Source organism: Garra rufa, chromosome 19 (genome assembly GCF_049309525.1).
Source record: "Garra rufa chromosome 19, GarRuf1.0, whole genome shotgun sequence".
Classification (NCBI taxonomy): Eukaryota; Metazoa; Chordata; class Actinopteri; order Cypriniformes; family Cyprinidae; genus Garra; species Garra rufa.
In genome coordinates this window covers 28,782,299-28,797,793 of record NC_133379.1, presented here as the reverse complement: position 1 = coordinate 28,797,793, position 15,495 = coordinate 28,782,299, and the positions used below count along the sequence as shown (strand labels likewise).

Here is a 15,495-nt window from a genome sequence, read left to right as displayed (position 1 = left end):
ACAAGGGGGTGAGTACATTATCTGTAAATTTTTGTTCTGAAAGTGAACTACTCCTTTAAATTACACTCAGTGAAATTTTTATAATAATAAAATTACAATTACATAATTACATTTCTACTCTAATTTGTGTTTTGAAATATAAACATTTAAATGGTAGCTGTCACAAACATAGATTTATTCAAACACAAATTAAACCCTGAAAAACAGTCAAAATATCATAAATGTGTTACATGGTTCATATATTTTGCAAAATGCTCCTCTCTAGAGTTAATTTTTCTAGATGACTAACGAGTTTACCGAATGCTTTTTCTGTAGTAAATTTGATGTTACCTGCCATATTGTTTGCAAGCTGTTATATTGACATCTTTTTGCAGTTGAAACACCAATTTAGCGATTACATGAGACAGGATACGGATTTCAGTAAATTGTATTCTTTCTTTTAACATACCTTTGGACGTTCATTCATGTTTATTCCGTGCTGAAACTGGGTAAAGAGGAGATGATGATCAGAGGAGATGAGACTTTGTTTCATATCAAAAGTTTATTGCGATTTATTGGATTGGAGGTGTGCTACAATATTCCATTCGAAATAAAACCAGGCTAGACTAATCGATTATTGGGATTTTGGAATCGATGTCGTTTTGAAAAACGAGAATCGATTAAATTCGAGAAATCTATCTTTTTTATCCAGCCCTGATATCTATACATGGGGTTGGTAAGATTGTTATTTGAAAAATAAATATATATAGGCTACACACACAACGCACAAATGCTAGAGAAGTATCGTCATAAACATAAAACATTAATAACAGTCTCTAAAGCAAGTACTGACTAAAAATAGCTAATACTTCATTACCCTAAATTTTTGTGCAGATAAATAATTTAAATGCTTAATAAATGTTTAAACAGATAAATGTTCATACAGTTTTCAAAGTGTTTGAAAATTCGGTTGAAGTTCATCTATTACATTGAGACATTTACATAATTTCATACATTACAAAATTAAATATAAATTACAATATAAATACAATATAATATAATACAATATAAATGTATCTGGAATAAGGAGACAAAAAACTGTGAATAATGCAGCAATTGAAAAGTGTTCAAGACAAGCTAATCAAGCTAAAATATGAAGTTACTGAACTTCAAAACAGACTAAAAGACTAAAAAAGATCAAGGCCATATATAAATTGAAGTGAAAACATATAACAGGGTTTTTCATTAAATTATAAATGTGTTTTATTGTTTATAGTCTGTAGATGGCACTGCATGATTTGCTCCTTTTGTTATCCGACTGACAAGTGTTGAGTAAGTGAATGGAAAGATTATACTGAGTAGTTAATTATCAAGACTATTATAGGATATCAGGAGGAGATCATCTGTGTACAGGAGCATAATTATCAACAAAAAAGATATGATAAAACCTACTACAATCATTCATTGGTTTACTGAGTATTAATATTCATTTACATATCTTTCTACCCAGGAAATTCCCTCACAGCCTCATGTGCATTTAACCCTGTTGTAACCAGATCAAATGCACCCAGAAGAGCCTGTATTTTACCTCCAAACACCGGCTCAAGAGGATTCGCATTGGTTGTTATCTAAACTCTTTCATTTTCATTCTAATTATTTCCCTATCTGAGACCTAATCTAAAGCTTTTCCTCTATCAGTGCCTCCATCTCGCTTTTAGGAGTCTGTTGGGGAGAAATTCCCTCTCGTTCTGTATAAGTGTGTGTTTTGTATTCAAATCGCAGGCTGTTTCTGGGTCTGCTGTGGGCCTCTGGGGGGGGAAGCGTTGAGTTGGGGGTAGATGGAGAGATGAGAGAGGAGATGAACATTGAGGGACAGATTCAAATGGGTGTGATAAGCCTCCGGCCAGGGAACAGAGGGAATGAATTTGCTTAATTAGCACATTTGTTCCAATTAAAGCTCCATGAAAACGGATCGCCACGACGGCATGCCCACCAACTAAGACCCTCAAAGGACAATACAGATAACCTCTGATGTCACGCTAACTGAACCACTTTTTAAACATCCTTTGAAGGCACAGACCACCATTACATTGGTTATACAGGCCTGCGGGAGTTTCTAAAGACACGGCAGCTTTGAGAGCCCACAGGGCATCAAGATTATCCGGGAATCTATAATCTGAGAGCACATTCTATAGCTGGAGGTTTATAGTTTGAGAACTTCTTAAAAACAGAAAAAGACACTGAAAAAGTTTGATTAAACTGAACATGGACATCTGAAATGCTTCACTAGAGGTTTAGCTAACTCAAATGCATCCTATATACTGGGTGCTTCTTCATGTATGGCCAGTCAATATGCATGCATTACTAAAAATACTTATAGGAGAAGTTCACTTCCAGAACAAAAATGTATAGATAATTGACTTACTCCCTTATTATCCAAGATGTTCATGTCTTTCTTTCTTCAGTCGTGAAGAAATTATGTTTTTTGAGGAAAACCTTTTTAGGATTTCTCTCCATATAGTGGACTTTTATGGTGCCAGTGAGTTTGAACTTCCAAATGCAGTTTAAATGCAGCTTCAAAGGGCTTTAAACAATCCCAGCCGAGGAAGAAGGGTCTTATCTAGTAAAACAATCAACAAACAAAGTTATTTTCTTAAAAAAATGACAAATTATATGCTTTTTAACCTCAAATGCTCATATTGTCTAGCTTGTCTAACTCTGTGTATTCTGTTTCAAGAAAGTTAGGGTATGTCGAAAAACTCCAATCTTATTTTATCCTCCAACTTTAAAATCGTCCTACATCGCTGCAGAAGTACCAACCCAGTGTTTACAAAGTGAACATGCAAAGAAGATCAAAAGCCCTTAAAAAAAAAGTAAAACAGCGATGTAGAAGTTAGAGGATAAAATGAGATGAGAGTTTTTCGATCTACTCTAACTGTCATGAACCGGAATATACAGAGTTGATGCAAAGATAGACAAGAAGAGCATTTGAGGTTAAAAAGTATATAAATTGTAATTTTTGTAAGAAAATAACTGATTGTTTCGCTAGATAAGACCCTTCTTCTTTGGCTGGGATTGTTTTAGCCCTTTGAAGCTGCATTTACACCATATTTTGGAAGTCTGGAACTCAGGGAGACCATAGAAGTCCACTGTATGGACAGGAATCCTGAAATGTTTTCCTTAAAAAACATTATTTCTTTACGACTGAAGAAAAAAGGCATGAACATCAAGTTTTTTTTTTTTCCTTAACGTGTTTATTTACATCACACATTTCATATTTCATCTCAAACTCTTTAAACTGTTGTCTCCTTGATAACAGAACAATTTGCAAATAAAAAAAGTGTCATTAAATAATTTTCAAACAATAAATAAAATGATTTATTTCTCTTTTTGATAATTTCAAACATGTAATAATTAATATTTTTATTATATATTTGTCATATATTAATGGGATAGCTTACCCTAAAATAATTTATTTACTCATTATTTAGTCACACCTATGTTGCCCAAACCGGTATGACTGTATGACAGTTTCTTTGAAACACAAAAGAAGAAAATGAAAAATGTCTCTTATTTTGCAATGAATGTCAAAAGGATGCAATGTTGTTTCAGACCCCATTATCTTTTATTATGTGGTCAAAAAGAGTTGAAACATTTCTTTTGTGTTCCACAGAAGAAATAGTCTTACAGGCTCGGAAGGATACAATGGTGAGTTAATGACTAAATTTTCCTTTTTCTGTTCTTTTGTTTTTTTGGGGGGACTTTTTTTTAAAAGTCTGGAACAAGTGTAAAATAAAACACAAAACATAAAATAAATGATGAGGGCATGGTGAAAGATCTCCATGTCAAGACAGGTGACCCTTATAAACAAGAAGAAAATGTATTAGTTTTTAAAAACAACTGCAACACATAAAAGTGCCCAAAATTATTCAAAACAAAAATCCACATATGAGATAAATTAGAAATATCCACAACAAACGCATAATATAAGATTACACTCAAAAAATAAGTCTTTGGCTAAACACGATCATGGACAGTAGTTCCACTTGATTGTCATGTCTTATTTTAGTTGAGTTTGCTCAGTTTGCTTTAGTTCATCCTACATTAAATATTTGAGTATAGATAACGTTTCCATTATGTAGAACCACTGTCCATGCAAGTTTAGCCAAATATTAGCAATTAAAAATGTACTTTTCTTTACACATTAGATGTTAGTTGTTGGCAATTTAAGGATGACACTACATCCTTAGCACTTCCATTGGAGTTGCTTTTCTTAAATTAATTAAATTAATTTAAAAACTGTTTTTAGCAGGTCCTCAACTCAACCACACTCTCAAAATTGCACCAAACAGTGACTTGCCTAAAAACACCAAAAGAAAAAACAAAACATCTTTTAAAATGGCAACAGAATAGAACATTAGACATTAACAAGTCTCCATATTTTCTAATTTTGATTAGGAAAATGCATAAAATAACACTATTTTAACATTTTCTCTTCTCATATTCATCCTTGTGCAAAGCATGACAGGGAGTATAAAATTTATTTTGAGCTGCTTGATTGAAACAAGTTTTTTCAAAATGAAAACACTGAGTTAAGTTAAAAACTAAAAACATGCTTAACGTTTTGTTATGTAAAAATCTTGATAACATTAAAAGTGGTACTCCTCAGAGAAGAGTACAAAATAAAAAACGAAGGCAGTTCATGGCCCCTTAAATACATTTAAGAGATTAACATCTAAAATGTTTTTTTTTTTTGTTAACTAAACCATTAACTACAATTCATGAACAGGATATCAAGAAAAAAACTTTGACTCAGGCGAATTAAAAAAAGTGTAAAAACTAAACACTGTTGACATCTGCCGCCATTAAGGATTTTCATACTGCAGTTAATCATGTTGTTATGTTGAGACGTTCCAGAGGCCAACAACATGGACAAACTTTCCGGGTGGCTACATCCAAAAAACAGGCTCATTCTTCAGACTGAATCTGCAACGTCCCTAACAGGTCAATCCAATTAGCCCTGAAACGGGTACAACACCTCATAACATCGTCATTCTGGGCAAAAATCACCCTTTAGATTTACATTCATTTAGACGGAAAGTGAAAGTGACAAGAAGGCAATTACAAAAGGAGGTCTCGTCCGGGTTTGTTCCATCCTACTCAATTAAGTTCCAGTTTCATTAATGTCCCTTTGCATCACTTTGCTTCAATCAAGTCCGCGGCCCCTTCCGAACGCTACGGTGACTTTCACCGAATCGCATTAAAGAAATGAACTTTCCAAATCCAAGCGCACTATTTCGGATGCGAGGGTAGAACGGGCCGGACGTGTCCTTCCTTCTCATCCTACTCTTGACAGCGCGGGCCGTGCCATGTTTATTGCGGAATAATTACATTTTAAGCACTTTAAATGACTTTGCTTCATCAGACTGAATGATTAATTGCGTCGCTGGATGAGGATTGTGAAGTTAATATGAGCTTAATGATCGGTCTGGTCTCTCAAAGTTATTGAGAGCCTTTTTTCTCCCATCTTAGCTGTGAGTAATCTGTATGAACTTTACTTTGACAGTTAATATCGCACTTTCATTTCCTTGTTGGTGTAATTGTTTTAATTATGTTACGTTCATTATTCAACAGGGATGATCTTATAGCTCCAGGGAAATGATATTTTCTAAACAGGTTTCCATTCAAGCGGGGAACAAACAAAGGACAAGGATGACATATGCCAGAATAAACAATGACAAAATTGTTACGAGCCCGTGACCTTTTGCAAATGTCTTTAGAAAAAAAACCTCAAATACAAGCGATTTAATCAAGTTTTCACGTTTCACTGCCAGAATCAAGAGCAAAATAATTAACCCGCGTGAAGCGCAGAGGTGGCGTGTCAGCCGTGACCTGCCAGCGCTCTCCAAGCCCTTGATCAATTTCCAGTCTCAGCCAGATTTGCGTCCCGTCCAAAGATGGTATCAGCCAGCCAACGGGGGAGCCATCTTGGCTCGTATGTCTACCGGTGGCAGAGTTCTTGGGCTTGACCTTTAGACTTTGAGCAGCAATGATTACAGAGGGAGCGTTCAGCTGCCAACCTGTAATCTCCAGCGACAAACCCTTCTGGCACGGAGAACTCTGGACCCGGATCTTGGCTCCGTCTCAAACATCGCCTAAGCCTGACTATCCTTTTCAGCAGCAGCGCCATGTTGGCTCTGGTAACTATTGATTAGCTGTAGTGATGGTGCACGGCTGCTTCCCTCCAGATCACAGACGGCAGCTCACCATACAGCCATTTTGGATCCGTTTCCAACATAACAGATGGCACGAGTTGATGTGTTTTTTTCTCTCTTTTTTTAAAGCTGATGTTGAAATGTGGTGGCCTAGTTTACGTATTGCTTCTTCTGAAACTACTACAAAGAACACGGAGTGACATAAAAAACAAAAACAAAAAAACAAGGAATCTGTCAGCAGCCTCAGAGAGGCAGACGCAGCGGTATCACTTATCATCTCACTAGAATGTGGGGGATGATAATAATATGACACTGGGTTTATGAGAAGAAATTGCCAGTTTGATTTCCACTAAGCATGTGGATATCCTCCTAAACCTGTCACAAAACTCTGTAGGAGGTTTGATATTATACACTTGGAGTCACTGAGATGAACCTGAGAGCTGTTTCTCAGAATGTTTCTTTGACACTCATAGAATTCAGTATCAGTTCTTGCTGCAAACTAGAATGCAGATTCTAAAGTTACGACTATGAAAGTATAGATAGATAGATTAGATAGATAGATAGATAGATAGATAGATAGATAGATAGATAGATAGATAGATAGATAGACAGACAGACATTGCAACCCTGTTCCCAGGAGAATGAGTTTTCCAGGGACAGTGGACAGCAGTTCAGAGGGTTTGGATGGGATCTGCTCTGCATTATTCAAACTCTATGTTCTTCTCCGAAATGGCGTTCATGCATATCAAAGAAAAACCCTTTCGACTGACCCAGCAAGTGAAAGACGAGGGGCCTACAGTAACACAAACTGTCCATTTGAGCTAAATCTTTTATCTCTTGCTAGAACTGAGCAGCATGGGGTAGTTCTTATTTCGAAAAAGCACATATTATTCAAGACGTATATAAGGAGAAATTTCTTAAAAGAGATACAAAAAAATCCCAAGTTAATGTAATGAGAAGGCTAAAAAAAAAAAAAAACTCTTGAAAAATCAACAGACACATGTAAATGCACTGCAGATCCTGCGATGAGCATGCAAATGCCCTTTTGAATATATCACTGTTCCGGAACCCTGACTACGATAATGTTAATGCACACACCGGTACTCGCTCGTAAATACAACCCCACTCATCCCTAATTCGTAGGAAAGCATGCTCATCAAATGCCTATAAGGCATAACACAAACAGTGCGCTGAATGTCAACATTGACTGATTGATTTGTCCTTTTAAATTCTGTTCGATAGGATGAACACACACATCCAGACAGGTAGAGGGCGATGGGACCCACTCACCTCAGCTGCAGGCACTCCCTCGGGTGGGCGGCAGTGGAGAACGATCATGCCGTTGATTGGCACCTCCATCCCCTGCGGCTCCTGTTCGAAATTCTTCCTTAGGTCTATATGGAAACATAACATTGGTAGATGTTTGTGACCATGGACCACAAAACCAGTCATAAGTCGCACACGTATATTTGTACCCAACAACACATTGTATGGGTCAAAATGATCTATTTTTCTTTTATGCCAAAAATCATTAGGATATTAAGAAAATATCATGTTCCATTAAGATATTACGTAAATTTCTTACCGTAAATATATATAAACTTATTTTTTGATTAGTAATATGCATTGCTAAAAACTTCATTTGGACAGCTAAGAACTTCATTTGCCGATTTTCTTAGTATTTCGATTTTGTATCTTGGCCAAATATTTCCTTATAAAAAAAATAGTAAAATAGTGCTTTTTTATCTAATTATCTTTGCAGTACCACAAGAGTTCGGGAAACTGAAAGTAATTTCCAGTATTTATGCATTTATTTCATTGGGTGCTGCCATTTTGTATAAATATTATATTAAGAAACTGTAAGAATTCAAAAAGTGGAAAGTTATTTATGAAAAAACAGGCTATGATTATACTGACATGCAATGCGGACGGTGGCTTTCCGACTCTTGGAGGTGCCCAGATGACTCCAGGCCACACACAGACACCAGTAGTCCTCTGGTCCATGAAAGTCCTCCACCTGCTGTCTGGACACATTTATCATCACTTCACGGATCTTCAGCCCTGCACGGAAAGGAAAGAAACAAAAAAAGAGATGTGATCCATATTTTATAGTGGCTACACTCTTCGTAAATCAGTACTAGCTAAAGGTAGCGATGCCATGAACTTAACTGCACTTCACAACATCGTGGCTCTTTCCAAAACAATGCAGCTTTTTCAGTAATGAGCTACTCTTTCCAAAAAACAGCGGTGTAACCTGTTAAAATGCTTTTATATCACATTGTTTGCACAGTGAACTCAATTATCAAAAGAGTTCTCTTAAATGCTTCTCTCTCGCTTTCGATTCACTGATGCAAGGCTTTGCGCACAAGTCCCTGAGGCATTTTATTTATTTTTTGAAGAAAAAACATTTAGTTAAACTGTTGTTTATCTCTATTTTTAACTCAGTTATAGAATTGGACATAATCTCTGGTTTTATTAAGTGTACATTTTCTGTGCACATTCCCAACGTTTCTGGTCCCTTGCAGTGGAGATCAAAATCAGAGAACAATCTATAAATACTTCATTTTTTAATGAAATATTGCTAATCTTCTTCGCTCAACAAAATATCCAAGGCATTTCAACGAAAACCTTCATTTTGTAGCTAAAATTTCAGAACAGTAACCACAATAGCACAAAAGAAGATTGCAATAAATTTTGGATGGTTACAGCTGTCAGAAATTAGTAAGTGTAGAGACCCCTGGTTTGAATGACTTTAGCACATCTGCAGCTGCAGGACATCACTAGTTTCTCAGACTGCGCTGGTGTGATCTTAGTCCACACTTCTTCTACTCTTTTCCATAGTTTGGTAACTGTAGTGGGTTTCTGAGCCATAACTTTGTCACAAGGATTTTCCAGAGATTTTCAATCGGATTTAGATCAGTACTCTGGGCCGGCCATTTCATTATTTCAGTGTTTTCATCTTTAAGGAACTGCTTTATCTGTTTTGCAGTGTGACGGGGGAATTGTCTTGCATGAAAATCGTAGGCTGATTGGGAGATGCTTGCAGGGGAGAAACTGCATGTTGCTGAAGGAGGTTCTGATAAACATTTGCAGTCACCCTGCCATGTATCTGTACACACCAAAAAAATGTTGGGTTAAAAATAACCCAACGAGTAACCCAACTATGGGTTGGTATAGCACCTTCCCATCTGTGGGTTATTTTAACCCAATGAATTGGGTTAAAATCCAGTTGGGTTAAAAGTGACCCAACAGTTGGATTAATTAATTATATTCATTTACATCAGTATTTTCTTATAAAATTACTTAATAAAGCTACACTATAACACTATTTTGTTTTCAGATACACATTTTGTTTATTTAAATATGCAAAACAATACATTTTTAAGAAATACGTTTTGAAATGTAAAAGTTAAGTACAGCAAATTAATAAAATAAGTGTACAAGAATGTGTAAAAATATAACATTCAAAACACACAAATGTGCACATACAACTGACATTTTCAATTTGTACACTCACTGAATTCAAAACCAACAAATGTGACTCTGAATAAAAATCGATTATTTTGACCCATACAATGTATTTTTGCCATGCTACTTACAATTGGTTTTGTGGTCCAGGATCACAAATGTGTATCAATTCATATTCATTTATATCAAAACATACACAAAAGTGCACATACAGTACATAAGACAAACATAGACCTTTATCAATGAAACAAAACATCATGAACACAAGTAATAATAAAATAATAATAAAAATGCTTAAATCTGCTGGGTGCTGGACTAAAACGTTTCTACTGATCACTAAATACAACATTTTTAATGAAGAGGATTTAAAACCCTGTCGAAAGACTGTGTTCTGCAAATGGGTGCAGATGTCTTTGGGTAGTTGATGTCATACATGTAGAAATGTTTGAAACACATGTCCACTGCTTGTAGTCAGGTCTTCTGTTCCATTGCCTCCCCGTTGAAAATGTTACAAACTTGGGAGGAGTTCTTGGAAATAGTGCAGCAATGCTGGTGTCATCCAGTAGTGTACTTCCTTCATTCACTCCTTCCTCTGTGATAAGAAGAAGCAGAAGATGAAACATTTTACAGGAAAATTGCATTTTAAATTGTATTCAAATAGAAAGCAGTTATTTTAAATAGTAAAAATATTTCACAATGTTACTGCTTTTGCTGTATTTTGGATCAAATAATTGCAGGCTTAGTGAGCAGAAAATAATTCTTCATAAAACATTAAAAATCTTACTGTCCAAAAACTTTTGACTGGTAGTGTATATGGAACATTAATTTAAATAGTTTACTTACATTGAAATGTTTCCGTTAATTGGCATCGATTCCATTGTTGTAGTTTTTCCTTCTCTGAAGAATCCAATGTCTAAACATAAGAACAAACACATTTAGTACAACATAAAAAAAAAAAAACACACACATCTGCAAATCTGTTATAGCTTTATAAGAGAAACTGCTGTAATTAAAGGCTGTTCTGAAATATGCACAATAATATTCAATATGAATAAATCATAAAAAAGTTTTAATGTTATCACAGTTTTTTTTTTTAATGTTATTACAGTTGGTGCTGGTCGCTTTCCAAACATTGACGCTGGCCCTGTTTTGACCAGCAGGTGTCACTGTTGTGTCACGAACGTTTGGAAGCAGTGAATCAATTTGCGAAACGATTCGTTTAATTTATTAAAATCTTTTAAAAAGCTTAGTTTCTCCCGTCATCACGTCTTTCTTATGGGCGAATTCTTTTTGGATAGACGCGACAGTTTCGAGAATTTGAGCACATCTCTCTGAGTTGCCTGAGTTAACGTTGTTACACACTGGACCAACAAGACAAATGGTCCGTGTGGCACAGTATAAATGAACACCACTGTCTCATTTAACATTAGCCGTTTTATATATAAATGTGATAATCAGTAGTGCGACCAAACAAACTGTAACATTAGTTACAATAGGTCTGGAACCCTCTTTTAATTGTAAATAATAGCGCCAAAAATTTAAACCTTAAGTAACGTTAATGGTAGATGGTGATTTCAGTAAGTTAGCTACATTTCGCCACTGATTATTAACTTTAGGTTACTGTAATGCATCTCTAAACAATTTCACCAGTCTTTCCTGGTAATTTTTATTTACTTTATTAATGCTAGCGAGCTAACAGCTAATATCATTTACAAACGAGCTCATTCTCCGGAGTAAAGTTAGTTACGATAAGACGCTGAACGCTTTGTAAAAAAATAAATAAAATAAACATTCAATTTTGCATTTCACGTTTCTTTTTATAAGTATAATGTTACAAGAGTTATCAAAACCCTTACCTCAAACTGATGCAGCAGCAGCAGCTTCTTCTGTCATCTGTCAGTCACTTGTGTCTGTTAAAATTTGAATCGTCACCGCGGGAACCAATTTAACCCAACGCTGGTTTATTATTAAAAATAACCCAACGATTTAAAAAAAAAAAAACCCAAAATAGTGACCCAATATGTGCAACCCATCTATTGGGTTAAACAAATAACCCAACGTTTTTTTCTGTGTAAAAAGGCCCATCTCCTGCTGCAGAAAACATCTCCCACACCATGACACTTCCTCCTCCACCATTCACTGACTTCTTTACACACTCAGGCTTCAGTCTATCCTCAGTTTGACACCAAACAAAATGTTTCCCATCAGACCCAAATAATTTAAACTTGCTTTCATCATTATAAATATAAACTTTGGACCAGTTCTTTTCTCTCCACACAACATACTTTTCAGTAAAGGTGAGCTTAGCCTTTAGATTCTCTCTGTTGATGAGAGACTTGGTCACTGCAGAGTGGGCTTTCAGTCCAACTTTTCTTTAACATGCCGAGTCAAGCAATTCCAGCTGCAGTGTTGAACCGATTTCCCATTGAGAGTCTCTGCATTGTCCTGTCTTCTCCTGCATTTGTCTTACGTGGACGCCCAGCCTTTTTGAGAGACCTGAATGAATTAGTGTCATTGTAAACCTGGAATATTCAAGAAAACACAGGTTTGGAATGACCAACTTCTCTTGCAGTGTCTAAAAGCGCCATCCCTTTGGCCTTCATCATGGACAACCTCCTGTCTCAGGGTTTCAGTCATCTTAAAGCGGCCTGCTATTTTGCAATCTCAGTGAAATTTGGAAGAATGCTGCCGGTTAAATAGGGCTTTGTCATACAGTACGTGACCCTGGACCACAAAACCAGTCATAAGCAGCACGGATATATTTGTAGCAATAGCCAAAAATACATTGTACGGGTCAAAATGATAGATTTTTCTTATGCCAGAAATCATTAGGATATTAAGTAAAGATCATGTTCCATGAAGATAATTTGTAAATTTCCTAATTAAAACTTGATTTTTGATTATTAATATGCATAGCTAAGAACTTAATTTGGACAACTTTAAAGGTGATTTTCTCAATAGTTTTTTTTTTTTTTTTTTTTTTTTTGCAGCCTCAGATTCCAGATTTTCAAATAGTTGTATCTCTACCAAATATTGTCCTATCCTAACAAACCATACATCAATTTATTCAGCTTTCAGGTGATTATGACTGCTTTTGTGGTCCAAGGTCACATATAATTTTAGAAATTAGCACCAGGTGCCAGATTAACATCAATAACTTGGAGGTACCTGTAAGTGTTTTCTAAGTTCTTTTTCAAAATTTCTTATTTAAGTTTGTTATATGTGGCCCTGGACCACAAAACCAGTCATAAGGTTAAATTTTACAAAACTGAGATGTATGCATCATATGAAAGCTCAATAAATAAGATTTCTATTGATGTATAGTTTGTTAGGATTGGACAATATTTGGCCGAGATACATCTATTTGAAAATCTGGAATCTGAGGGTGCAAAAAAATCAAAATATTGAGAAAATCACCTTTAAAGTTGTCCAAATTAAGTTCTTAATGCATATTACTAATCAAAAATTACATTTTGATATATTTATAGTAGAAATCTTACAAAAAATCTTCATGGAACATGATTTTTACTTAATTTCCTAATGATTTTTGGCATAAAAGAAAAACAATAATTTCGACCCATACAATGTATTTTTGGCTATTGCTATAAATATACCCCAGCGACTTAAGACTGGTTTTGTGGTCCAGGGTCACATATTGTGCTTCAGAATACAATTAAAGGAGAAGTTCACTTCCAGAACAAACAGATAATGTACTCACCCCTTGTCGTCCAAGGTGTTTGTGTCTGTCATTCTTCAGTTGTAAAGAAATTGTTTTTTGAGGAAAACATTTAGGATTTTTCTCCATATAGTGGACTTCTATGGTGCCCCAAGTTTAAACTTCCAAAATGCAGTTTAAATGCGGCTTCAAACGATCCCAAATGTGGTTGTAAATTATCCCAGCTGAGAAAGTAGGGTCTTATCTAGCGAAACTATCAACTACATTTGTTTTTAAAATGACAATTTTTATCTTTTTAACCTCAAACGCCCGTCTTGACTTGCTCTGCCTGAACTCAGTTTTTTTTCAGTTCAAGACAGTTAGGGTCGAAAAACGAGCATCTTATTTTCTCCCTCAACTTCAAAAATCATTTCAAAATCATCCTACATCGCTGCAGAAGTACCAACCCAGTGTTTGCAAAGTGAACATGCAAAGAAGATCAAACACCCTTAACAAAAAAGGTAAAACAGCGATGTAGGACGATTTTGAAGTTGAGGGAGAAAATGAAATGGGTGAAAGTCGACATTCCCTAACTGTCTTAAACCGGAAATAAACAGTTCAGGCAGAGCTGTTAAAGACAAGACAAGAGTTTGAGGTTAAAAAGCATATAAATTGTAATAAAAAAATAAAAATTAAATCATTTCGCTAGATAAAACCCAGCTTCCCTGGCTGGGATTGTTTACAACCACATTTGGAATCATTTAAACTGCATTTTGGAAGTTCAAACTCGGGGCACCATTGAAGTCCACTATATGGGGAATAATCCTTAAATGTAAAACAATTTCTTTACGAATGAAGAAATAAAGACTTGAAAACCTTGGATGACAAGGGGGTGAGTACATTATCTGTACATTTTTATTCTGGAAGTGAACTTCTTTCATTTATGAAATATGATTAAAAACTACCCTTCTACTCCTGTTAGAATAACTTCAAATACAACTGAGCAGTGACCTTGAATTTAGAAAGTTATAGGTTGTTCTTTAATTTTGATCTCCACTGTACACTACATACACACTGCTCTGGGTGATTGAAAGAAAGAAATAATCAAGCAGTTATATATTCAAAAAGACCTTAAATGTAATTGAAAAGCGTACCGCATGAAAAGTTTCAATGTAGCTTTAAATGGAGTTAAACAAATAGCAGACACTAAAATTAAAAGCCAGTTAAGCCATATTCCCTCAGAGGGCTGCTGCTCCAAATAAACAGCCCTGCTTTTACCACACATCTATCATAAGGCTCTAATGTTCATTTGCTTCTAATTCCAATATTGCATAAGACCATTTGGGCCTAGTTTGTGTTTAATGAACTTTCCAACCCTTGTGGTCCATGCATGAACCACGACCAGGTAGTAAGAGATTAAAGAGCGTAACTGGTATGAGTCAGAAAGCAGGATTGTGGGAATTATAAAAGAATAATGCACATTTTCCTGTGGAGAATTTTTAAAAGCATTCCCTGCTCGTGCAGCTCTCTTCCCAGACTACTCTATAATGTATTCTTCCTGTCATAAGCCTAATTTTAGTACTGTTGTCGTGCCGACCAATCATTAAATTATGCAGGCGGCATTTGAGGTGGTGGATTACACTCTCCTCACAGCCAATGCCCAGAAAGCTTTGCAAAATGCAACCGAAATATATGAGCCAGGGCAACGGTGAGTGTCGAATTAAAACGCGGACCGCAAAAGAAAGCCCCGAAATATGAGAGCGAGTTAATGGTTACAAAAGTGAAAACATTTTTAAATGAAACCGTACTGTGAATTAGAGACACAATTATGTTAAGGGTGAGCTGAGGGAGAATTACGACTAAAACTCGGCGGCGTTAATGCGAGCCTCCGTGTGGGTCTCTGTGGGTGTATTTGCTCTGCTGAGAGTAAATGAGACTCATCTTTAATGATATTAAGGTAAGCAATGGAAAATCAATTCAAAATTGCTCAGTCCGAGAACCACGCTTGGCTGTGAGATATGAGCACAGAGAGGGAGAGAGAGAGACAGAGAGGATTTGAAATGAAAAGGGTATTGCTAAATAAAGGGAGACTGAGTCAGGTCAGGACTCTAAGCATCTATAATCCTTTAAATCTGAATGATTATCTTTCAAACAGGCCTGTGGGGAACAGAACAAAAC

General features: G+C 35.8%; 1 protein-coding gene across 1 annotated transcript in view; it reads right to left on the bottom strand.

Moving 5' to 3' along the window:
* unc5da (unc-5 netrin receptor Da) overlaps window positions 1-15,495 on the bottom strand; it is a 264,333-nt gene that overhangs the window by 53,146 nt on the left and 195,692 nt on the right. The window contains exons 3-4 of the mRNA XM_073824489.1: window positions 8,112-8,255; window positions 7,485-7,588 (exon numbers count right to left, since the gene is read on the bottom strand). Coding sequence (XP_073680590.1) covers window positions 7,485-7,588; window positions 8,112-8,255 — 248 coding nt within the window. The remainder of the gene's footprint in view (window positions 1-7,484; window positions 7,589-8,111; window positions 8,256-15,495) is intronic.